This window comes from Rhea americana, unplaced genomic scaffold, assembly GCF_003343005.1.
Source record: "Rhea americana isolate MKP2758 unplaced genomic scaffold, rheAme1 scaffold_6, whole genome shotgun sequence".
Taxonomy (NCBI): domain Eukaryota; kingdom Metazoa; phylum Chordata; class Aves; order Rheiformes; family Rheidae; genus Rhea; species Rhea americana.
In genome coordinates this window covers 8833934-8860431 of record NW_028186756.1, presented here as the reverse complement: position 1 = coordinate 8860431, position 26498 = coordinate 8833934, and the positions used below count along the sequence as shown (strand labels likewise).

The following is a 26498-nucleotide window of genomic DNA, read 5'->3' as shown; positions in this document are numbered from 1 at the left end:
CATTAACTGCAAAACCTTTTGTATGTTTTTCTCCAATTGCAAATATTATCCTGTTAAAATTTTCTAGGTGCAATGCTGAGATGTTATGTTACTTTTTTTTTGGCCTTTACAGCCAACTCTTTCAGTATCTTATTGATTAATACTCCACTGTTTTAGCCTACCGCCATCCACTGTCAAACGTTCTGTCTGCTTCCTTTGCTTTTAATTCTCTTAATACTTATCAAATGTTCTCATTTTTTGGTAAATGTTGCTGTTTTTATTATTCCTGAAAAATGTCAGATACATTTATCATTATATCATCTGAAGTCTCTATTTTTCCTCCCATTAACACATACAGACATACAGTCTTGACAGTTTGCTTGCTGTGGAGATCTTAGTAAGAACTGGTTGTCCTTAAAAGAGATATTTGTTGAATATTCCTATACATAAAGTAGRGTTTTCAAGTGGATGTGGTTTACACAGCACATGCTGATGTGCAGTTTCCTGTCACAGGGTAAGATTCTTCTTTGTAGATAGTAGAATATAGCTGAATTTAATAGCTGAAGAGTATAGCTGAATTTAATTGTACTGTACAGTGACTGAGTGCCTCCATATACTTCATATGAAAAATCCCATGCAGTTTTGAACTGTAAATCTAGTTTGTTTTGTTCTGTTTTTAGTCAATATATGGATATATTTACAAAGTCACCATGATGAACCTATCCATTCCAATMACTCTTCTTTGATTGCCGCAAGCTTCATGAAAAACATGGTTTCATGTATCTCTACCTATTTGCTTTTACTTTATAAATAGCTGCGATATTGGAATATGATACCTTTATATATACCTTTTGTTTTTTCATAGATTTTCTGTGACCTCATATGTAGTTTAGTTTGGGTTTTGTTTTTTTTTAAGGGGCTAGCATAACACTTTCTGCATATACAGATTTAAACTGCATTGCTCTTAGTCCACATGGATTCTGACTTTGTTCCTTGACACAAATGCGATGTCCTGTTATGCCTTCTAAGAGTAATGTGCTTTTAGGCAAATTCAAAAAGTAACCCAAATACAGATGTTCCAATAGTCATAATGTAAATATTTTTTTGAAAATATTTGAGACTGATTATAAAGTAAAGGGATGTAAGTTCCTTCTTGAAGAAGGCAATAAGGTCAGAAGTTGTCTGCATTTTGTATACTCAGCGGTCTTCTTGCCTACCATGCGATCTTTCAGGCAACGCTTTAGGGAAATATAACCATTTTATTTAAGACTGTTATGATTCTTACAATTTTGGTATTATTCACACAGACATGAAAATCAGAGGTTAGTGGATGAGACAAATGTGATTTATTATCCTACAGAACAAGGCACCTATGGGGATAAACCAAATGTGACCCTGAGAGCTGTCAAGACAAATTAACTGGTCAAGAACTATCTAAAGTTTTTACATTTAAACAGAGTAAAACTAAAAAAAAAAAAAAAAGATCTTTCAGCTCATACTTAACATTTGGACCTGTTTGGACCTTACTGTTTAAGCAGTGAGATGTAACTCCAAAAATCTTCCCTAAAGAAAAAACTTATTTAAAAAATAAACAGTAATGGCTGAAGCATTACTGTATTCTTGCCAACAGCCTTATTCAAAAATCTTTCTAAGGAATGAGCTTGTAAAGTCAGGAAAAAAGATYCTTTTTGAGATGGAAACAAGTTCAGTAAAAGTGATCAGAATTGCCAAATCTGTAATGTAATGACTTTGGGAATCTAAACTGTAAGCGAAACCAATTTTAGTTTTTCAAACAGATGAGCCAAATGTCACAAAGGAATATTATATCAAAGGTATTTCTTTGGAGTAAAGTCCTCTTAGTAAGAAACATAATCTGCTGGTGCAAAGAGATAAAGTCTATATTCTGAAGATTTGTCCAATGGTACTTGTGAAGATAAGCGTAAACAAGAAATTTGGTAGGATGTGCTGGAAGTTAGCTGGTTGGGAGGAAAGATTTTAATGATTATTGTAGATTTTGGATAATTTTATTTAGATACTAAAGTACAACATGTGAAAGTTCTCAGTTCTACAGATTCTCATATTCTTGACAACATACATTACATAACATTGACCTATCAAAACAGAATGTAGTTAAAGTTTCCATTAAGATTTGACCTTCTGGAAAGTCTTTCCGTTAAATAATCCTAACCATTTTTTTTGAGAATCTCACCATTCCTATTTAGTAGTAAATGTATTAATAAATAATAACTGTGTTCATCCCACTGTATTGTTTAGTAGAGCGTAAGAGAAGATGCTGAAGCATAGCATAACGCTTAGAAGCTTCCCCTAACCTGTTCTATTTGATACTTCTTTCTGTGGAAAGGATCAGACAATTCCTGTCATAAGAATCAGCTAGAATGCTATCCCAGTATCCTCATTTAGTAAAGCATTATTAATGCAGTATATACTCCATATGGGCCTAGATTCATTGGTTTGGATCTGAATGCCTGATTATATATGTGTATATATACATACATACATATACATATATATATAAAGAAAGATACGATTTCTAGATTATATATGAGTACTCAAAAAATGGTACTGTAGTATTCTGCTTTAGAATTTAACATCATTGCCACAATTGCTGAAAATATCATGATTATTAAATATTTCAAACTACAGCTAGATAGCCTATCTGTGTACGTTTAACACTTGAATGTTTCTGCCATTAGTAATGCAGTGGAGAATTAGCTACCATGTTCTAGTAATACAGTTCTGTGCTACCTGAGTGATGCTTTTTTGGATTGTGAATGTTCTCGATTGAGCCCAATTAATTCAAGAACTAACACCACAGTGAGACATACTGTATGTGCGCAGGAAGAGCTACTGACCACGACTGTGTACCAGATGTATCTGCAGTAAACAATATTCTTTTCAATGTTTCATAGCAAAGCATATGAGTGGATTATAATTTTACTTACGGTTACCTTTAAATCTGCTTTTTTTTTTYCCTTCTGGAATTGATAAATGATATGATCAGTTGGACGCCTTTAAGATTTAGAAGAAAATATATCTGTGTAAAATCTATATAGAACAGTGCATTCTGTCATTTTTTTCTGAATTGACCTTCCATGTATTCCTCATCTWTCAGAAGAGACAACCACAGCTGTCTATATCAGTATCTGAAAGAACTATCAGAGAAGGCAAGCTCGTGTGTCCAGATATTGTACTATTTCTGAGAGGTGGTGATCTCTGACATTTGAAATCTAGTTTTCTGATTCTTAGTACAGATAAATTATTTTGTACAGCAGTTGTTTATCTGTGCCTTCCCTTGTGATCCTTCTGTCATTTCTTTTAGCGGCCTGGTTCATAAAATTCCACTTGCCACATGTATTGATTACTGCTGTAGCTGCTCCCTAGAGCTTTGTGGTGTCACTTTTATGATACCTATAGTAGCAATCCTCTTTTGCAAAGCAGAGATTGCATTTTATATATTTACCTGTTAGGATAATCACATCTATTTATTAGGTTTTGTTCTCATGCAAACCTTGCCTTTAATGACATTCTTGCTTGGCCCCCAAAAATGGAAAAACTATGTGACTTTGAATGGATTTTACTCTGATCTTGTGAAGAGCTTTATGGACTCATGATTACAAAAGTTGATTCGGCTTCAGCTGAACTCAATAGGAGACTGAATTCAGCGACAGAATTGAAGATGAGCAAGATCAGGCGTTTTAGGAAGAGAACGTATTCATCAGCCTACACTTATTCTGGGAAGCGGTTTCCTGTGTTTGAGCCTGGTCTTCTGAGACGAAATGTTCTGAGAAAAGAGCCCTCACAACTGTATCTGTGTAAAATAAGCAAAAAGATGTCTTATGGAATCAAATTTTCTCCATTCTAAAGACTTTTTTTCCCTTGAATTGTTTACTTTCATTTTCTCCTTATTGAATGCTTAAAATCAGTCAGCTTGTTAGAAATTCAAACCTGAAGTGAAAATTGGATAAATCAGATATGCTAGTGTTACAAATTCTAAAGGCATTCTGTGCCTTTTATTTCTGTAACAGTCATTAGTGAGTTGGCAAAAAAATGGCAGAAACCTTCCGAAAAATGACAGAATAATTTCTCTCTCTCTTCCTTGTCTTTTTCTCTGCTACCTATAGAGAACAAAGAAAGTATGTCAGGTTACATCAGCCAGAAAAATATAGTCAAGAGGATCTATCCTCTGATTAGAGGTATCATGAAGTGTATGGAGAAACACGGAGGATTTCCTGGAGTTCTCTTTTGACTCAGATGCATCATCACATGGTAGGGGCAGACAGCCATAGCCTTTGTGAAATGGGAATCTGTTCCAATATATTTATTACTGTGAAAGGAAAAAATACTATATACATTGCTTTGACTTTTTTGATTAAAAAAAGAGATATCTTTGTGGCCTGTTTTGAACTGAAATGCAAAAAATGTGACTCTTCTAGACCTGTAAGCTAATTAAAATATATGATGCAGCGAGTATCAAGAGAAATACGAGCAAACTTTACATATTTAGTTATTATCTTACAGAGTAGKGTCTTTTTTTTTTAACTTAAAGGTCTGTGCAATGCAGAACTAGAAGAAAATAAAGCAAAGTAATTTTACTCTATTAAATTGCTAAAATAAATATTTTTGAGTTTAGGACTGGTTATGAAGAGATAGTTCTCCATTTCTGTGTTTTAAGATGCAAATATGAGAATAAGAAAAATGGGAGATTTCTTACCAATATTAAGTAATGTATATGTGAAATTTTAAAATTTTTGGATTTTTTCCATAGCTTTCATTGTGAAAGTTCCAATTTCAGAAGGAACTATTCAAAGTTCAACAGAACTGTTATTTTCTGCTTGTTGATAGAGATCAAATATTTTGTTCACATCAAACAGGAAAATAACCTGATATCCTTGTTGCCATACCAGTTTCCTGCACTGTTATACTCTGCTGGTAGTGTAACATCAGAGACATGCTGCATATACCTCCTCCCCTGCGTGCATGTGATGCGGAGGCTTCTGCTACTACTGTGATCTCAAAGGTTGGCACCCCAAACAAAACATGCGAAAGTCTGTAGTTGAGTACTTGTGTAGGCTTCAGAATGCAAAACCAGTCTTTGTGATAAATTATTAGAGTCTCAGATCTCTTGGTCATGTAGAAAAGAATGCTGATGGTGATGTTAAAGAGCTATGCTGTCCTCTTAAAATAATTTTCCAACTAAAAAAATCAGCATATTATTGTTAAAAGAGTATATAAAAAGGGGTGACTAAAGAGTTTGATGAAGATGAGGAAAGTTAGAGCATTTGTATAGCCCAGGGAGTTCTATGGCATCAGGTTTTTCCTTTTGCTGCAATTTCCTTTTGTGGTGTCTAAACTTATTCGGCTAAATGTACGTACTGGTTGATGGAAGATTTTGTTTTGTTTTGTTTTGATGTTTCTTTGATCTTTGCTTTTCCTATTTTGGAAAATTATCTATATTCTAGGCCAGTGCTTTCTACAGGGTAACAAAGTAAATCACAAAGACCCTGCTGTACCTTTCCGAAAGAGTTGGCTGTTCAAACACAGTGTTCCAGAATTGTCTGTCTTATTTGATGTCTTCCTCAACCTGCTCCTACTTTTTGCATTTGAGGCCAATAGGGATTTTTTTTTCAAGGATAACATCAAAGAAGCTTGCATGCATGTCAATCCCACAGTGATACTTAGCACATTGCTTGCGTTTATGTTATGTAAATGTAAGAGAATCGCTGTTTGAGAAAAGCTGCTACAAAGCAGGTAGTGATTTAATGAAAAGCACAAAGATTGAAAGGGGTTTGCCGGAGCCCTGTGTGATGTGAATGTTAAGAAGCCCATTCACGTCATCAGCTTCCCTGCTGTACTTTCTATTCTCCCTCCTTTTTCAAGCCAGCTTGAGTCCATGGAACTGCATGCTAAGGAAGAACCTTAAACTAAATGTGTAATCAGTGTAGCCACAATCAATGCAGCACAGTTAATCATTTTTATTAACTGAATTAGCTTTTCTTTTTTGCTGTATCTGCATCAGTTTTGAAACTGCAGCAATGCAAAATATATGTAAAATGTAATTGCATTTAGAATATTCCCTTTGTACACTCAAAAGAAAAAAAAAGTTTATTCTTTCTAATAAGAGTGTTCAATTGGAATATATATTTATATATATAAATAACAGAAGCATACATCTAATCTATAGATGTATAGATGTTAACGATAGTTAATATGGAAATTTAGCTTTGAGGGTCTGATTCATCTCTTGCAGCACTGAAAATGAGAACTAACTCAACTGAAAAAGGTTTTAGTAGAACTGTTAAACCACTCTTAAATAAGGGTTTGATGGAGTCAAGGAATTTCTGCTTGAATCAGTTATGGGATTACAGCCAAGCTAAGCCTGTAGGTGTCCAAAGGTACACAGGAACAGACAAATGATCACTGCGAGAACTTTACTTCATTATAGCTTTCTAGGTCCACAGAGCCAACATGTCTTTTGGCTCAGTACAGCTATAGATTTTACTTTTTTTTCCTAAAAGGGTAAAAAAGTGCTCCTATCACTGAGGAACTTCAGTTCTACCAAACACTGTCTACTTGTTAAGATTATTTGTTCAGAGACTTGTTAATATACTAAATAGCATCTTACTGGCAGGCCATCCCATTGATTTGAGTGGGCCATTCCATACATTCTGAAGTTATCTGGGGATGAAAAAATCTAACATAGATTTTGTTCTAAAATATATGACTCATTTTCACAGAATGGTTGAGGTTGGAAGGGACCTCTGGAGATCGTCTAGTCCAAGCTCCCTGCTCAAGCAGGGTCACCTAGAGCACGTTGCCCAGGACCCTATTCATATCTCCAGGGGTGGAGACTCCAGCATCTCTGGGCAACCTGTTCCAGTGCTCTTACCCTTACAGTAAAGAAGTTTTTCCTCATGTTTAGGTGGAACTTCCTGTGCTTCAGTTTGTGCCCACTCTCATCCTATTGCTGGACACCACTGAGAACAGTCTGGCCCCAACCTCTTTACACCCCCTTCAGATATTTATGTGCATTGATAAGGTCTCCCCTCAGGCTTCTCTTTTCCAGACTGAACAGGCCCAGCTCTCTCAGCCTTTCCTTATATGGGAGATGCTCCATTCTCTTAATCATTTTAGTAGCCCTTTGCTATATTCGCTCCATGTCTGTCTTGTATTGAGGAGCCCAGAACTGGACACAGTACTCCAAATGTGGCCTCATCAGGGCTGAGTAGAGGGGGAGGATCACCTCCCTTGACCTGCTGACAACAGTCTTCCTAATGGAGTCCAGGATACCATTGGCCTTCTTGGCCACAAGGGCACATTGCTGCCTCATGGTCAGCTTGTCCCCCAAGGCTTCCAGGTCCTTATTTGCAGACAGCAGGTCAGTCCCCAGCTTGTATTAATCTTTCTTTCTAACTATTGTGGAATATAGTGATTTAATGAAAACCGTATTTACTAATATAGGAGGAAGTTGCTGTAAACAGATTTTTGTCCTTTAGACTAATCTGCAATGTAAATAGGTAACTGTATCTTAGTATTAAGAATCATTTTTACATACCCTATTAAAATAAATGGAAAAAAATATTGATACTATCAGGCCACTTCAGTCTGCAGTAAAACAAAGCTTCCATTTTTTTAATTTCAAATGAGAAATTTTTTTGCATTAGGTATTCACCCTGTGGCATTTTTAAACTGAACACTGCTGCAAAGTAAAATTGCCTAACCCATTGCATCCTTCAAAATAAACGAAATAGCAAAGCTAAACAACAAATACTGTGGAAAAAGTATACTGGATAGTAAAATGCTTCCACATTACTAAAAGTTGTGTTGGCACTACTTCATACAGGAAATTAATAATTTTATAGAACTTTCTGAGTTTTTAATCTAGTGGTATTTATTTAACATAAATGAATTAACTGTTGCATTTAAAGACTTTTGAATACCAAGGGATTTGACACTCCTTGCATATTGTAGGCATAAACATCCCCTCAGGTGTAATTTAAGCCTTTTTAAATTGATAAATATTTTACAAGAATACAGAATATATTATAGTATAATTACTTTCTTGCCTGGCATCTGAGAAAAGGACATTAAGCAGTCCTCATAAAGCAGACATGAGAGGATCTTGCAGTATTTTTGGCCTTGTGGCCTCACTTACGCTCCTCCTGCCTATCAGCTGGGTTTATATCTGAATAGAAAATTTTATATATTTGAATAAGAAATTTAACACTGAGTACCAATTGAACATTATAATCATACTTAATATAAATTACAAGCATATATTATTAAAGTCTTCTTATTCTTACTTAACATATATCTGACATCTGAATTTGTTGTATGTAAAACATATGTATGTGACTACTCAAAGAATCAAAACAAACCTTACTTTTCAGTAATGACCCTTTCTGTAAAATATCTATGCTTACCTTAGGTAAGTACAAACATTGATAATTGTGGCAAACGATGTCTTGCCCAGCTTCACAATTGTGATATTAACATTTTATGGTTGTTGAAAAACATAACTGACTTGCATTTCAAAGATTTACTAGGGAAGATCCAAACAGAGGAGACTGAGCTATCTTAAAACAAGGATCTCTAATAGTTTTATTTGCATTTGGAAAAAAAAAAACAAAAACTTTTTCTCATAGGAAAAGGTGCTAGTAGAGCAGTATCACTGGTGTGGTGGTGATGCTTTCTTTTTTGTAAGGGAAGGTCTGAGAGAGCAGGGGAACATGAAGAAAGATTAGTTTATTGTAAATATAATTGGAAAGAACTGATGTGCTGAATGGAATAAAGATTATCTCTGCCTGAAAGTGTTTATAATTTCATTCTACCTTATTAACAGAAGTCCAAGAAAAATGGAGGACTGGTAGAGAAATTGTAATGATCACAACAAGATATGCTTTTAGAAAGCAGAAACAAATGTCTAAAAATACTCTATACAATTCAGTAGATAATACTAACATTTCTATACCCTGTAAAATTCCTGTAGAGGTCAAAATCTTAATTACGTAGGTTTAGTATAACTCTTTGATATTAATGGTTAATTATCTTCTATGTTTTCCAAACTCTTTTCCCCATGCAAAATTTTATCTATTTATAAAGATATATATTTATGTATCTTTATATAAAGATCTATATTTATAAAGATATTTATCTGCTTTTCTTGGTTAAGTCAACGGACATTGATTTCCAATTCCTGTGTAGCAATTTCAGATTTCTTCCTGACTGACCTGCTTAAAATAATTAACTTTTTCCTTATGTTAACCTGACAGCTACCTGAGAAACAGCAGGCAGTCCCAATGTTAATAATGCAGTGCAGCCCAAGGCTTTTTTTTCCTTAAATTATTAGCACAAAGAAGATTGTAGCACGTCATATTTGTTGAATAAATTGTGAAGATGTTTTGGCTTAAAAGAATCAAAGATGAAATCAAAATACAAAAGAAGGAACAGAGAATTCACATCATATTTTACCAGGGGCTATAGTTCATAAACTATTGGCTGATGATCACTTGACTGCATGATTTTGATTCCATATATGATTTCTGGTTAATGCTAAGGCATGGATTARTATGTGGTCTATCAAAGATATTAGTAAGGCTTGTTTGTCCTGAAACAAGAAAATGGTTCTCCATCCCAGCATTTACTGGTAGCTAAGCACAGTACCGTTAGGCAAAAATTCATCAGATACACTTATTACTGAAGTTTYGTTATGTTTATGCTGTACAAATTTGCTATGTAAGGTAATTCCCTTTAGCAAAACTGATTAGTTTCTAAAGGAAAGGGAGAGCAAATGACAGCAACAGGAAATGACTCTCAAGTTAGCAAAGAGGGTCAGTGATCATGCCAGAACTAGCACCTAGCTCTCCTCTTTCTCAGTTCATTAGACCTTTTGCTGCAACATACACAATATAGCTATTGTTTTTTCTTTAGCTTACATAATGACATGTACTCATTTATCTTGCAAGTATACACCTGAGTATTCATACAAAGTTTTGACTTTGTAGTGCAGCCTGAGGCCAAAAGATAAACGTATTTAGAAGGGACAACAGTTTGCCACACAAGAAGCAGTGCAACATTAAAAAAAACCAAAAAAAATGTAAATTTATTTTGACAGTTGGTATGTAAGTTGTTTTCTACTTTGAATATTTTTTTGTAAAGTAAACTCAGTAACTTGACAAGCATTGCAGTTGGATTGTTCACATGCTTTTAGAGAGCTGTGAAGYATAACAGGGACAGTGAGATTTTCAAGAGGAGAGTGCGCATGGAGCTAGTCCTCCTGAAGGCCTTAATTCTGTCATTATAAAGACATTTTTRTTTTATTTTTGTAACGATTAGCTAATGATTCCCAACCCATATGCTTGTACCAGATGTCTGAACCTTCACAAGCCTGACCATATTTTTTACTTCAGAGGAACAATTTCATATTGCTTAATAATAATAGTCAAGATTATTATTTTAATTCTCATCACTTAAAATCTAAACATAGCAAGCATGATGAATAATACACTTCATTTTTTTCCCTTGATTAATAGGCTATGTGTGCAGAAAAACACTTCAGTCTTGAAGACATTATTTCCCCAAAGAAGCTACTGCTAGCCAGATCTTATTTCCTGAAGCAGTCTCCCTGCATTCTGGAACAGCAATTGTGATTCTAAGGTGCAAGCACCAAAAATGAAATTTTATAACTTTCATGTGGCACAGATGCTAACTGTAATAACTGCCATTTCTCTGCATTTCGCTCTGCTTCCTTGTCACTATCAAGAATTACTCCTCTTGAAATGGTTATTACCTGTAAATCAGAACTCATATCTTCATCATACTTAGTTTGAACTTCTCATATCTCTTTCTACCAACTCTGCCTGTCATTATAGGCACTTTCTTCAACAATCCAAAAATGTTTTAAAGCTCACAACAGTATTGAAATGCTACTATGTAGGAGACACCAGAGGCTAAAAGAAACCTAGTAGTCCACAAACAGCGCTGTGTATCTATGAGGTTACCTTTAGTCTTTGATAATAAATATTGCTTTTTCCCATGATACTTTCATGTATCTGGAAAAAAAAGGACCTAGTAAGCAGCAGGATGCTAATAGTAACTCTATATTTACACAGTGCCTTCCATCTCAAAAGTTTTAAACTCTGTTGTAAAAGCTGCACAATTTCATCCTTAACTGAAATGTCCACTGTGGACTTAAATGTGATTGTTGTTGAAAAGGGAAGTGAACCACACAGTAAGGAGAGTGAGACCAGATGATGCAAACTATCTTTTAGCTTTAGATGGAGATTGGATGAAGGTACAAGTTTTAACATTGTTTTTAAAAGCATTTATTTTACTTTATATGATCTCAGTCTGTTGGAATCTCCATTTAGGTTATATAAGCGTGTACATGAATCAGCATAAATATGCAAAAGCTACCATTGATGACTTGGTTCAGTATGGATTTACATAGAAAAAAGTATCATTTTCTGAATCATAAGTACCATATCTGTAAGCATGGACAGTGGTCAGTTTTCTGGTATCCTTATTTACTCTTATTAGATTACTGAATGCATTTCTCATCTGAAACCACATATCAGCAAACCAGTGTCAATGCATCTGCACCTAATACTTTTCACTTTCATCAATACTTGCAGTCATGTAACTGCCTATGTATTTTATATCAGAAGTTATCCTGCATTTACCCATCGCTGCCTGTTCTGTGATGAATTTCTAGGTAGGTTTTTTCATTTCCTGTTAGTATCCTCCTTGTCCATTTATTGATTTTTAGAGTCAAACCAACGAGGAGCTAGAAACACAAATTGCATTTAGGCAAAATAGAAGATAATAAACATTTAAAATAAACACAGCTATAATTGAACGTGTTGTTTCTTTGCTAGCTGCTTCTTGGTTCTATCAGGAGAACTCTTGGTATGTCTTGATGATATGTCTGACATCAAAGTGAGAAAAAGTGGAGAGAAAATACACCAGTGTACAAGTGGACTATGATGTAACGCATCCCTGAGATGCTTCCTAATTATATTGCTTGATCAGTTTTATCACCTTGCCCAGAACACCCAGCCTGCAATTATATCTTTCTGAATAAAGAATGCTGCAAAAATGTATTTATTTCACATGCTGTCTCTCACTTACTGGAATGGCTTTTGTGGACCAGGTCTAGCCACATGCGAGATTCACTGACATGAATTCAGTTTCAGTTTTAGGATGYTGAATTGTGGAAAATTTAGTAACAAAACGTGCTTGTCTTTTTTTGTTTTACTGGACAAGTGGTACTGACTGTCATTCAGATTGAAAGCAACATAGATGACAGTGTATTCGTAGTCTAAATAAATACAATAGTTTTTTCAGATACACATACATAACTTCCAGTAACTTTGAGGCATCAGATGAATTTATCTCAGAGCACCATTGGCCATCTAGACCTGTAAATCAATTTTACTGAATAATCTTGCCCCCCGAAAGAGGTAGGATTACCTTCAGACTGAAATAATATGGAGTAAATTTACCTTCAATCTCCTCTGTACTTTTTTATATAATTTAGAAACCTCGTTTATTTTTCATTCTCCAAGATTCTGTTTCAAAATATACTTTTTTAGAGTAAGAAGTTGGCTAATATTTTAGCACATCCACTAAATTGTTGTTTCTGTCCAAAAAATCATCTTAATTCTTTTTCTGCACCAGAACTCAAAATGCAAATTCTGTTACCATTTAAGCAATGCTTAGTCATGGTACTTCAATACTATGTTTTGGGGATTGTAGCTGTGGAGTAGAAAAAGCCATTGGTTCCATTATAATTAGTGATGATCTGATGTCTATATTGTAATTCATTCTGGTATTTTTTAACTGCTAGAAAACTGCAATAATTATGTCATTATTTTATGGAATTGTATGCGTTTTGTGTATAATTATGCAGTACTTATTTTTAAGTTAATTATTTTCATTAATCTTTGTTAACAGCATTAAGACTGTAGTCTAAGGTGTGGTGGGGCTTGCACAAGGAAGGTTAACTCAGACTTGCATGAATTGCAACTAAGCTCAAATATAGAGGCAGTTTACTTCATTCTCCTCTTTCACCATTACTGTTTGCTTCATTATGAGAACAAATACAGGCTGTTACCAGGAAGGCATTACATGGCTTAACAGTGTGCTTTAAAGTTTAATTTTGCTAGTGACATCATCTTTTTATGCAACAGCTGACCAGTTTGCAATCAAAATTTGAAATATTGTCCACAATTTTCCCCTAAAAGATGGTATATTAATGAGATTTGAAAGGATAAATTTTATGAGAATCCCAGGAATTCAAATCCTGTATGACATTAATTAGATGGCAAAAAACCAAATACTGTGGTGAATATTTTATATGCCTAGCAAATCACAAGCAGGCTAGTCTGACATTATAGAGAAGAACTATACAGCTTTGGTTCACGTGGTGTTTCTGCCTGAACACATGGCATGGGAACTGGAGACCTGTCAAAGGCATATATAAGATACTTAAATACTTTTGAAAACCAATGCCTTTCAAAAATGCTACATGTTATCTGGAATTAATTTATAACAAATGCCAGGATTCATAATCTAGCAACATCCTTTTATTGTCAAATTTATTCCTAAAAGAAAATGGAAATTCACAGAATATTTTAAGAATAAAGCATCCTATTGTGCCACTAAAGAACGTCATTGAGGAGGCCTTATAAAAGATTGATCTACAAAACTACCTTCAGATTCTTAAAATTAAAGGAACTTAACAGTGGAGAGTACTTGCAAAAAACAGCTCACAATAAACAAGGGTTAGGAAAGCTTTTTTCATGTTCTAAGTGATATTGATGGCTTTGAGAATGATTTAAAGACTGAATTGAAATACTTTTATTGAGTGATTATTTTAGCAATTTGGTTGCTAGTTAAAGTATTTCCTACTTGCTGATAGGCAAATAATGATTTTCTGATGTTTCTACAAAAGCTTTTCATAATTTGTCCTGGAAATCATCAACGAAGCAATAAATGGAAACAGCTAATTAGATCGCCCAGTCCATCTTTCCTTCAGCGCATGACAGTTTCCTTCACCACATTTAGTAGTATTTTTAAGTCCACTTTTGAAAGTGTGAAGAAGTAGATTTCCCCCATTTTTCTCAGAAAACTGTTCTGTAACCTGATTTCAGTATGGGGTTGATCTTCCTACAATAACAATTTTTCCTACAGTTACTGTTAATCACAAATCAATGAATCCTTTTTATCTTTCTGCATTTGCTCAGTTTAATATTTATGGAGTACTGCTGGCTGGCTCTTTAAWTCCTAAAAAGTATATAGAATCTAGTTTTAGTATCTAGCATCTAGCATTTGAACATTTCTCATTTTTTTCACTAACCTCCCAGTGTTTTCTCAAAGTCTTCCAATATTTGTCTAGCTAGGTATAACTTAATCCCTGCCTTCTAATTTAATACCATATTCAGATTTCTAGGTTAGCAGATACTTTCAAAGAGATTCTGATTTCAAACTTACATTTGATTTGCTACTAGGCCCTGAATTTCCTTTCTGTTTATTTGCCTTTTTATTGCCCATGTGAAAATTCCTTGTATCTCTATTTATGGTTCTAATTTCTCCCTTGTATTAGTTAGATAAATTATTTGTTTTATTTTTGATGCATTATTCACTAGCTCATTCTCCAAAATTTACTTTCAGGGAATAGTATCTCTGAACTATTACAGTAAGTGGATTCATTTCTTTTTAGGTAAATTCAAGTAGTTAATATTCTGAACTTCTCTATTAGTTCTAAACTTCTCTTACATCACTCTATTAGTTTCCCCCAACTAGAGAATACGTAGTTCAAAGTGTTTTTTCTCTGCTTGATACGTCTTTTTTCTCTCTAAGTGATGGAGTAGTTTTAAGCATAACTAATCAAATTTCTCAATGTGGCTTCACAATAGACAATTAAAATCTCTCTTCAGCGTTTTCTAATTTTGGACATCTTCCGCATAAGCTCCTTGTTCATATTTCTTTCCAATTTTTTTTAGGAATGTTCCCACTGCAGCAAATTCCTGTCTGCTACAAGACATGTTCTAAGCCATTGTAAAGAATTTCATAAGTGGATACCACTGTCGAGCTGCCTCTCCCACGTCTTCAAGGGAAGCAAAATTTCATCATCTGAAAGAACTTAAAACCATCCTTAATASTCACAGTGGATTTTAATACAGAGTTAGTGAAACATCAATATACACCTTTTTTCCAACAGCATCTTGAAGGTACCAGAGCTTTGCGCTGGGGCCCTTTAGGCAGGTAGTTTTCAGCCTCTAATTAATTGGAGTCTGTAGAAACAGCAGCCCTTTGCTTATAAAAGAACACTTTAATGTAATTGCAGACACTTGCAGCATACAGAAACATAACCGATTTGCCAAGTCTGAGGTCAAAACTTGATGATATTGTCACCTGTTTTTTGTTACCTGCTAATGCTTAGAATGGACATGTCTTTCTTACTTTGAAAACAAAGTATAGCAACAGTGGAAATATCTGCATTTAAAAGGCAGACAGCAGCTGAGCTTTATGTTAGTTAGTGTACCAAGTGAATTCTGTAGTGCAGTGAATATGAACTCAAAGAACTGTAAAAAATCTCACGACCAGTGATTGGAGAATACTAGAGAATACATTTTGTTTCTGCCACTCTTCTCYCATTGCATTTCCTTCCTTCCTTTCTTCTGGATTTTCAGTGCAGCTCATTTCCAAGTCACTACAGCCCTCTACTCCCTAAGATATATAAGGCCAGAGCTAGAAATTGTTAATGTTAAATGGAAGAATTACTTTACTAACTGATGCTTACTCTCCATCTGATTATGAAAAAGGCAGGAAATATACTTTTAGATAATAAATRAATAAACAAGAGGATAGGGAAGAAAAAAGAACAGAAGAAGCTGGTGAAGTGAGAGCTGTAACATGTTCTTCATTCAAGTGATAATTGCTATCTGAGTTGTCAGGCTGGTGACATTACTGTCCATCTTAACTCAAGCAGAGGCAGTTTTCCATATAAACTAAAAAGCAGTTGTGTCAAATTAATCCCTTGTATACTTATAGTAGTTTCATTACAGTTACAGTAGACACAATTCCTCTCATTTTGAAAATAGAAAAAAGGGAAACAAAACAACCTGAACTTATTTTAAACTCGTAGTTTTTCAAAGATGAAGAAATTCCCTGTTGTGGTTAATATCTCTTCTTTTTCCCTGTTAGCGGAAGCAGTTCTAATAGACATACTGATTCTTGTTTGTTGTCAATATAGGGTCTGAACTGGTCATAAACTATTCCTTGGTATTGTAATTAATGGCTATAGAGCAAACTATAAAACTTCTTAACTGGTCTCTTGGTAATTAGTGGTACTTTTTCATAGATGTTCAATATTGCTTATTTTTTCTCAGAATATTAAATATTAAGTCTCTTCTTCCTCAAAAGAAGTTTGCACATTTCATCACAAATGTGTATTTTTTAAAAGGCATTTATAACTAATTTCTATATATCTAAAAGGTCATAGCATTTCTGAGGAGAATGGCTTTAAGGATGRCCTATATGGAAACACGCAAAAACATACAAAAATAAGATGGAAGCAACTTGACCTTTTCCTGCTGTTTTTAGTAAAGGTGATTAAGTCATACTCAAAAGATGTCAAAAGGTTATTACAGTCTAGTCAGTGCTAAACAACAACCTGAATGACTTACAGATCAGTCTTTTTGTTCCTTAATAATCCAAATTATAAAATAGTAATCAGTGAATCTCTCTTGAAGGAAGAATGGCTATTGGTGGAGTTGTTCTAACATCTTTAAGACAGGGAATAGAGAGTTCATTTTATATTGTAACTATATAAAGGCATGCCTGGAAGAAGGAAAAGTCACATATGGAAAACTGGATTACTCTAATAAAGARAAAACTAAACTTTGGATGATATTTAGAATGAAAAAGGTGGGCATGTTTGTAGGGAAGAGAGCTGAGTGTATTTTGTAAAATTATTTTCTGTTACAGTTTTATTTTAAATAAATCAATCACATTATAAATAAAATGCACCACAGTCCTTTTATAATTCATTTTTACTGGAAAACAGTTGGTGGAGAATTTGAGTAGGAAAAAACAAATGTTGCATTGGCCTTGAACTTTTCTAAATGCATCACTGTAGAAGGTCAACAAGGATGCTTGTTGGGACCCGTTTGAGTATTGGTTAATCAAGAATAATTTCATTTTGATTCATCACTAGAGCTCTTCACAAATAGAGCCTTACAATTTGTTCCTCTCTGCCTCCTATAATGATAACTCACTAAGACCCGTTTTTCATCTCCTGTTAATCTCCTTGTTATCAAGAGACAGGAGAAAGTTTCAAGCTTACTGAAAAAATAAACCACTAAAGTGATATTTAGAAGTTATATTCAAAGTTATGCTGRGAGGAGCCGATGAATGTGTATTATTGCTCAGCAATATTCCATGCCACTGTAGTTTATTGAAGTAGAGTTCTTCATTTAGAGTCATCAGTGTCACTGATTTCACCAGTAGAACTGTAACCTCCATTTCTGTCAGCACTGCAGAACATTTGTTCTCAGAAAGAATGGAATTAAAAGTTATACTGTTTAAACTACTTATCTTCTTTGCTTTTTTGCTTTTAAACCCATTGCTGATGTTAAAATTTATGTGCAATATACCTCAGGACAAATCATAACATTCTTTTTGCTTTCCTGGCATATGCAAGTGTTGAAATATTTATTATGCCTCATGATTTTTTTTCTTTACTGCAAATAGATTGATTAAACCCAYCAGAAACAGATGTATGGAAATTTCACTAGGTAGGAATGTTTCTTTACTCAAATACATGAAGTTTCATCTAATCCATAACCTGTATTTAGGAGAGTATCTTGAGGACACTCCTAGAAAGCATACAGCTGCCATTTCGTGCGTTTGGAGATGCTGGAGTGGGAACACAATCTAGACAGTGTTTTTCTGGCAGACACACAGATATAAATGCAACTCACAATGTATTTTTTGCAAAGTATAATGTTTTGAAAACTGCTTTCCAACTTAGGTAACCTGGTATATTGTAGCACTGTGATACATTATTTTTCTACTTTTTTTTTCCTAAAAATTAGACACTGCATATGCTTGTAAAAATAATTCTGAGGTGTTATTCATAGTATTCTCAACATTATGGTACATGTGTTGGTGTCATTCTTGCCAAAACATTCTCCTACTCAGCTGCAATGAAAAATTTAGAATCTGGAATTAGGAGGGGAAAAGGGTGTTGCCAGGATTATGCTTAGGAAGACACAATAAATGTATTTTGTTGTTCAGCAACATCCAGTATCTTTGTAATTTCTTGAAGTATAAAGCCTTATTCAATRTGATTGGAAAGTGTCAACCACAGGATCCAGTTTATTGCAAAATTTGCTTCTCAATGTAAGACATTGAAATAATGGTGATATGGGGAAGGGTGATCTCTTCTGAATTTGCAATGCCACTGTGTTCTCTGTAGTGGTCAGAATTCGAAGAGAGGTGTGGATTTTGCATAATGTGATTTAATAAAACGTAAGATTACAGTATAGAGCAATGCATGACAATGCATGTCTGCCTGCCTATATTAAGGTTCAAGATAATAAATTTCTTTATTAGTTATGTTTGATAAATGTAACTTGAGAGACATWCATGCAGCTCAGGCTTTTCTCTGCAGGCAGAATTATATTTATTTCAAACAGTCTGAATGTATATGTTTTAAAATGAGGAAGTTTTAGAATATATCAGCGACTCTCCAGATACTAAATATAGACCATTCAAATTGCTAGTGTTGCTGAAATGTTTTATGGAGCTAGTGAAAAATCTGCAGTCTGTTCTTGGAAAATACATAAACTGGTTTCTAACTGGTCCTCCCAACAGTACTTGTAAAAATGAGGAATAGYGATAGGGATGCAGGAATACCTCGGTTCAATAATTTATATAGAATACGCAGTAGGAGTTCAGCCATGGTTGCCTTCTTACAGTACCCTACTCAGCCATGAATGATCAGCTTGTCATGACACGAAATATGGCTGCATGGTTATTGGAAAGGCAGAAAATGGAGAAGGGGACTCAGAAAAGCTGCTGTCCCACTATCTGTACTCGCCRCCAAAGGTACACAGATTGAATTCCAAGGGATGATGTTTGAAGCTTTGAAGTACAGGGTCTTAACTACCATGCCAGTTTCCTGAGCTGTGTATGATATCTTAACCTCTTAGGCTGAAAGGAATGGACTTTTGGTGCCAGGAACGGGTGTCTTTTTCTGCTTCTGACACTGAAATGCTGATGAGTCCCGTCTTCTGCTCTAAGCAGGCCATATCTTTAGTTTCTTATAAAATAAGACATCAACACTTCTCAGTTTTAGATATTTGGCACAGAGTGTTGATTTTGCTTCTCTGACTTGGTTTTGCTAGGTTTTAACTAGAATTAAATATTTTTTCTGCTATGTATACACATCATACATATACATCTTACTAGTTGTTGTTCGGAATCAATGTGGACTGCATCTGTTTTCAGTTTTTATGTATACGGCAGGTGATAACAAAACTATGACATGCTTGCCAGATATTTTGGCCAGCAACTTTTAGAAATGCTAATGATTAACAATATGCAAAAATTTTAGAAAAAATGAGAATTAAAGATAATTTAAAGAAAATTAAGAGAATTAAGATAAATTAAAAGAAAGTATTTAAAGAGAAAATAAAAAGTAAGAAAAAGGAGGTTAAAGAAAGCACTAATATATTCTTGTATCATATTTGTTCATCATGAAAGAGCAACTCAGTTCTGCAAGACTTCCTTTCTAAGAAACAGTGAGCTGAGATCTTGAACTTTGAGATTACAGCATGTATGATTTTTTTTGTATTTTGCCTGCCCCCAATCCAATCTTCCCAAATACATTAATTCTTAGAATATCTGAAATGCAGATTCTTCACAGGCATTTACCTATCTCTGCACTAGGATATTCTTCTCACACAGGTATTCTGGAAAGATTAAATCACAGAATRTCCAGAAGGAAGTTAAAACTATAATCTATTCTAGACTATTTCATATGTATCAGAGATGAGGGTCATACATATGGAAGAAACCACTGTAAGATCTTGTTTGAAATTGAAGAAGCCTTGAGAAGAGATTAGACTGTTCTGCTACAACAGGCTGGATATATAAACAGTTCCAGAGAGATGTCTCTCTAATCTCTTCTTAGATATGTTCAGCAGTGGAAATGCCCAAACCTGCCTGGGCAGCATATTACAACATCTAATTGTACCTACTAACAGAAAGCTGTTTCTTGAAATCTGGTCTCAAATATGCCATACTGCAAAATAATCAACTTAGAGGTGTACTCAGCTGGCCCTTTTTAACAAAATATTTTAGCACAGAAAGGTCTTTTCTTGTACTTGTAGACTTTTTAGCTGTGATCATGGATTTGAGTCCTTGTTATAAACTCCAAATCTCAGCTCAGTTTCTTTGAAGCTCATTTTCTGCTTCTATTCTACTCAATTTTTCTTAGGTAATTGACTCAGGTAAATAACAAAAACTAAATATATAGCAGGATAAAATAGATATTACAGATACCATTAGGATCTAATGGACTTTTCGATCGCTTGTTATCATGATTCTTTGGCAGTACACACAATCCAAAGCTGGGAACCCGAGTTCATTCTCACGCTTGCTGAGCATGTAAATTCATATATGCTCATATTTCCACACTTCATGTTTTGTAAGTAAATTATTAAAAAAGAAGTAATTATGATTAAATTCTGATATTTCAGAAACATAATTGTTCTTAGAGACCCAAGATTTTAGCTACAAAGATGAGCAAGGTAAGTTTGAGTGGAGGGGAAATAATTAGTGCCTTTGGCAGGAGGCTGCCGCAAACTGGAGATACATAGGTCCCCACTGCTGACATTGGCCATGCCAAAAGTGCAGGAAATTCAAGTCACGGCTGCTTCCTTTGCTTAAGGAGGGGTTGAAATCTGCAGTACAATAATTGTTGCTGGAAGGAGGGCAGCAGCGGGAGTGGCAGGCTTGACTCTGTAGTGCTCTTCCTCCAACAACCCAGCCTGACTCTTCCCATTTCTGTAACAGGCAGCCTGAGCTACTCCCTCATTGCTACAGGAARATTTGGGGGTTGTTGACTTATTGTTGGGTATCCTTGATCTCAATTTGTGAGTCTAGTATTTACAAGCAGTATCTTTTCCTGTATTTTAAATTTTAATATTTTTAAGATACCATAATTTTGATTGGCTAAAAACCAACATGCAACAGAGTAGCTGTTGCCAAAATGTATTACTAAAAATGTATTATTCTTTGAAACTTTTAAGAAGAGAGAGGAATTGCAGACAATTCTGATTCAATTTCTTTCCAGCAAGGACTGGAAGTCTGATACTAGTAGAATACAGTAATCCAAGGGCCGTTTGGGAGCCACATCAGTAGATGGTTTATTTGTTTTGATTTTGAAATTGGAATGAAAATGATGAACCTGTTGGTTTAGAACCGCTTGAAAATTCAATGCTAATTCTAAGGACTCTATTTGTGGCTCTCAGTTCTTTTCTAAACCTATTTGTCTATAGAAAGAACTGAAAGGATGCTATAAAACCTACATTTTTCTAAATAAATGTGACCTGGGTTATCTACTTAAGTTTCAAATTGCATCTTGTGAAGTAGAATTCTTGCATTATGGCATTCTAAGGTCAGGAAAGGGGATCAAGGAAGCTAAGTATCATCCAGCTCAGTAGCTATAAGGCTGCTTTTGCAGTAGATCATCATATTTAGCTGTGCCTCCAGTATACTCTTAAGATTTTATATATGACATTCTGTAAATAGAGGAGACTCCCTGTTTATGACATATTGCTACAGAACAGGTAGTGATTTAATGAAAAGCAAAAAAAGACTGAAAAGGGGTTTGCCGAAGCCCTGTGTGATGTGAATGCTAACAAGTCCATTCACGTCATCAGCTTCCCTGCTCTCAGCTCCCCCCTCCTTCCCTTCCTTTCTCTTTTATGAGCCAGCTTGAAATCAGGGAATTACATGCTAAGGAAAACCCTTCAGCCAAACATATAATTATTCTGCACAGGATCAGTGCAGCACAGTTAATCAGTTTACCAACTGAATTAATTTTTATTTTTTCATGTCTGCATCTCCTGTTGAGAGTGGAGAAATTCTGGATTTAAAGGGGAAAAATGGGTTGCAATTCTGAAATGACTATCTAAAGCTGAGCATTCATTATGAGAGAAACCTCTATTGCAGGTTGTTTTGGCAGACAAACCTTAATATCAGTCAACAAGACTGAGTAACTGACTCCATGTGGAGTTAYTACTTACAAGTACTTAAGAAATAACTGGTTTCCTATTTTAATTTTCAACTGTTCAATAACATTCCATTCTCTCAAAGTCACAGCTGTATTTCATTGCGTTGTATTTCGTTTCATTCCATGGATTGTTTTGAAAGGTTAGTATTTATTTGTAYAAAAGTGTCACTTAAATGTAAATGAGATCACATTTTAAATGACCCACTACTTATAAACTTCTTCACTTAGGAAGTACAAAATCTTTGATCTTATTATGTTGAAAGTACATAGAAAACATTTTAGATTTTACTCAAAATGAAAACACATGCTATCATGCATTTTCTATTTGTAATTGCAAAGCACTCAGGAATAAGACAGCATACCTCCTCTCTGCCCCCCAGTCCCCCAAAATTCTGTACAAGATTGTCTTCCCTGATGCATGCATGCATATAAAAATAGATGGCCTTTGGTTTAGCAGTGCTCTTTCCGATAATGTGTTTGCAGCTGCCAAGTGTCATTGAGTTTAATATAAAGTACAGGGGTTCATAGGCTAAAAAGCATCCAAAGTCCCCCAGTAGATGTATTACAGATGCAAGTACTGAAGAGTATTTTGTCATGTACTCAGTTTAACATGCTAAACTTAATCAGAGGAAAAACGGAACATTTTGAAAACAGTCATGATTATTAATATGCTTGCAAGCTTTAGGGATAATATTTGTTTTCCAACAGTGCAAAACTGTAATTTGAGCAAAGCAATGTAAAGCCCTTMCTCTTAAACTAACTTTTTGAGTCTATAGTATATATCACCAGGAAAACATTTAAATTAAGTAAGAAATGGATACATACCAGGCGCATTTTCTGAAGGGAAAAACATTTGAAGAAATGTAAAATTTTGAAAAATTTGAAAAAAAAGAATAGTGTCTGAAAACTGTTGTTAAAAATATATTCACAAATCACATTGTCTACTCCTTTGAAAGCTGTCTTTTTAAACTACAGCAGCTTCTCTGTATTTACAAAATATTTCTACATACTCTTAAGACAATTTCTTTAATTAAATGTAGTCTTAATTTCTAGATCTCTAGATCTCTGTAGGCCTCATGAATCAATTTCTAAAGACTTGCGTGGCCTATTCAGGTTGACCACAATGTGCAATCCAGTTCCCAAGTTGAATTCCAGTTGAATGCGTTCCCAAGAAGGAACTGTGGGTAAATACAAGATGCCAACTTGTCATAATAATATTTCTTAGAGCCTAGTAATTTTTACTTTTTTGGCAAGTAACATTTCCTTAAGGAAAAGAACAGAAGCATGTCTCCTCTTGGTTGGAGGTTAGGCTGCAGCTGCTTCTGATAATAGCACACTGTCATCAGGATGAATTCTGGGTAGCTGGGTCTCAAACTGTTAACATCATTTTTGTGGCTTTCTCCCAGATTCTCTTAAATTATTCGACGTTGCAGGATTTTCGTACTAGTTAGTTTCAAAACATTCTTTACTGACAGTTTTTAAAAGTATGTAGCAGTAGCTAAATCAATTGTTATGATAAATCTCGCTGTCATTTTACTGCAAAATGTGTTATAATTTATAACTTTTACAAATAAAACTAATGGACAACATTTTTAAGGAAAAATAAGGTATATTATACTTGTAATATTTGATCCATTGTTCTTTAACATGTTTCTTTTGGTAACAAAATAATATTCCACCTTTATAACATGGTAATTTTAATGAAGTGTCTTTACAATGATTTTTCTGTTGAAGAAGTATACCTTTCAGTATAAAGGACTTATATTTATAAGCTGCATTATCACTTGAATATGATTAGTTGTGCAGAACTTCAACCTCACTAATGCATTAACAGCTATTTAGCAGAATTACAATAGCTAATGGAGCTGATATACAGAAAATAAGAAAATTACAGGTAGACAGTGGCCATGATTTAACAATTGTTATAAAGATAGAGATTTCCAAGTAGTTTTAGAGTAATTTTGGCATGCTTCCATTTGTGTTTCTTAGGCTTGTTAGATTTTCTTTGGCTATAATTGAAGTATGCAAAGTAAACACTCTGATACAAACATAGGCTTGTGATATTAGTATGTTAAAAATAGGCGTATGTGCAGTTTTACTGTCAGTGGGTCTGTAGCACTCATGTTACTGAGGAAAACATCTGTCTTGTGAATACTTCAATGTTCTTTGCAATATACTTAACTCGCTTAAGCCCAGAGGCACAAAACTGACAATACTGGCTACCCCAGGTTTTTTTATGGATGCAGTATGCAATCTCTGTATAGAAATGTTACATACAGTTAGGCAACTCAGTACTGAGGGATGTAGTACATGCTTGAATTCCACATTTAAAATACAGTTTGTTTTTATGATCTTCTTGCTTTCTGTAGTATGTACACTTGTTATGGACTAATATTACCAATGATRTAATTAGTTTAGTCAGAAGAGTAAAAGAGAGCAGCAAGGAGTCTTTTTAAATGTAGCAACAAGTATTATATACACTTTGACGTTTAATTTACATTATAATTCAACTTAGTTAAAATACCATAACAGTCTACTTTAAAAATCTTTGCGTATTGACAGTACAGGTGTAGATCAGAAAACTCTCTTCTGCACACACACTAAGTGCTAATTTCAAGTAATGCTATTGGAATATGGGTATCAGTCGTATATCTGATGGTTACAGGAGTCATCCTGAGGACCCGCATAAGACCTCTCAACTAACCTAAGTGGACACCTAAGAAACAAACTACATACAGTCCCTTAGATGCCATTTGCTTTATAATACTTTATGCTTGTAAAAGAATAGTTTGCTTGTAATGTTTCTGATGAGCACCTAAACAGCCCAGTTTCAGTTAAGTATGGAGACGTAGCTCAGCAGAATGAAATCAAAGCCATTCTCTAACTAATGATAACATACTGAAATCTTTAAGGCTATTATAAGGGGCATCCAGTTCATCCCTCTAATAAGTTCAATAATCTCMTTACAGATATTTTATCCATGAAAAACATACAAACAAAATTTGCAACTTTTTCCTTATATAATGGAGATTATTTATAGCAGAAATTATTTGTCCCTGTGACAGACAGCTCATCAGAAATGGTGTATAACAACAGTAATGCATTCTACTTTGTAAACACATTTTTCCCCACAGATAAGAAATTTAAACATTTATCCCCATGAGCAATTCTTCACTCTTCTGTCCAAACCAACCTGTTTGTAGCTCAGCCAAGCAATATAAAGCAAAACATCTCACAGCTTATGGCTGTGTTTTTGAAGCTGCTAATGTGCAAGGAGATCACMGTTCCTGTCTAGTTACTGGGAAGAGTTTCCCCCGTGTAGCTGCACTCAGCCCTGCTCGTTTCCCCTTGCACGCCCCATATATGGCATAGACTGCACTGTCCACGGTACCAGTGACTGTCGGGGATGTTTGTACGTTAGACAAAACAGCGGTGCGAGCAAGAGGAGCTGGGAAGCCTGAACAAATCAGGACATGTCACTAAAGGATCAAAATTCCACAGTCCAGTCACTAGCATCTTGTGCTCTTTATATTACCCTAAACTGTGCACAAGTGCTGCACAGCCACTGCATCAGATCACCTGATATGAGCAAAACAGAGCTAATCAGGGCAAATTTAAAGCAACCAAACATAACAGCGTTACCCTGTGCAATGCATAATGGAGTCATAAGACACAAACACTTTAGGTCTGCATTTACCCACAAATGCATTAGATCACGACTCAGTTCTCAGCCAAATTCCAACAGCATGCTGTACAGCTTAAACAGCCCCTCTCTTCAGTCGTATCTTTAAGAACTCCTGTGCAAAGCAGCGTATGGATTTTAAAAACTGAATTAACTCTTCCCAAAACAATGAATACAGTAGCCGAAATGTAAATTGCATGGATCCAAAGTACAGACAATGCATGGTAATAAATGATCATACCTTTCATCCAATCCACTACTTGCTTGGGCGTCCACTTGCTAATAGGTTCCATAACGAGAGCCATCATCAGATCACTTTATCATTCACACCAAAATCAGAAAAAGGAGAGGAAAAAATGTATCAGAGCATGGCTGGGATAAGAAAGCTGTAGGATTTTACAGTGCAGTCCAAAGACAAGATGATGCTTTCTCCCTCCAGGTTTCTCCTGCACTGATTCAGTAATGTATAAAATTACACTGCTTGATCAGCTCTGGCACCTCCCCCACTGC

At 34.9% G+C, this 26498-nt stretch overlaps 1 protein-coding gene across 2 annotated transcripts in view; it reads right to left on the bottom strand.

The window, feature by feature from the left end:
* The window catches only part of LOC146587415 (connector enhancer of kinase suppressor of ras 2-like), a 206421-nt gene extending 180125 nt beyond the window's left edge, over nt 1–26296 (bottom strand). The window contains exon 1 of one of the 2 annotated variants that reach the window (XM_085319811.1): nt 26230–26296. In XM_085319811.1, the coding sequence (XP_085175937.1) occupies nt 26230–26296 (67 nt within the window). The remainder of the gene's footprint in view (nt 1–26229) is intronic. The other variant, XM_085319812.1, reaches the window with a different exon arrangement.
* Between the last annotated feature and the right edge of the window lie 202 nt (nt 26297–26498).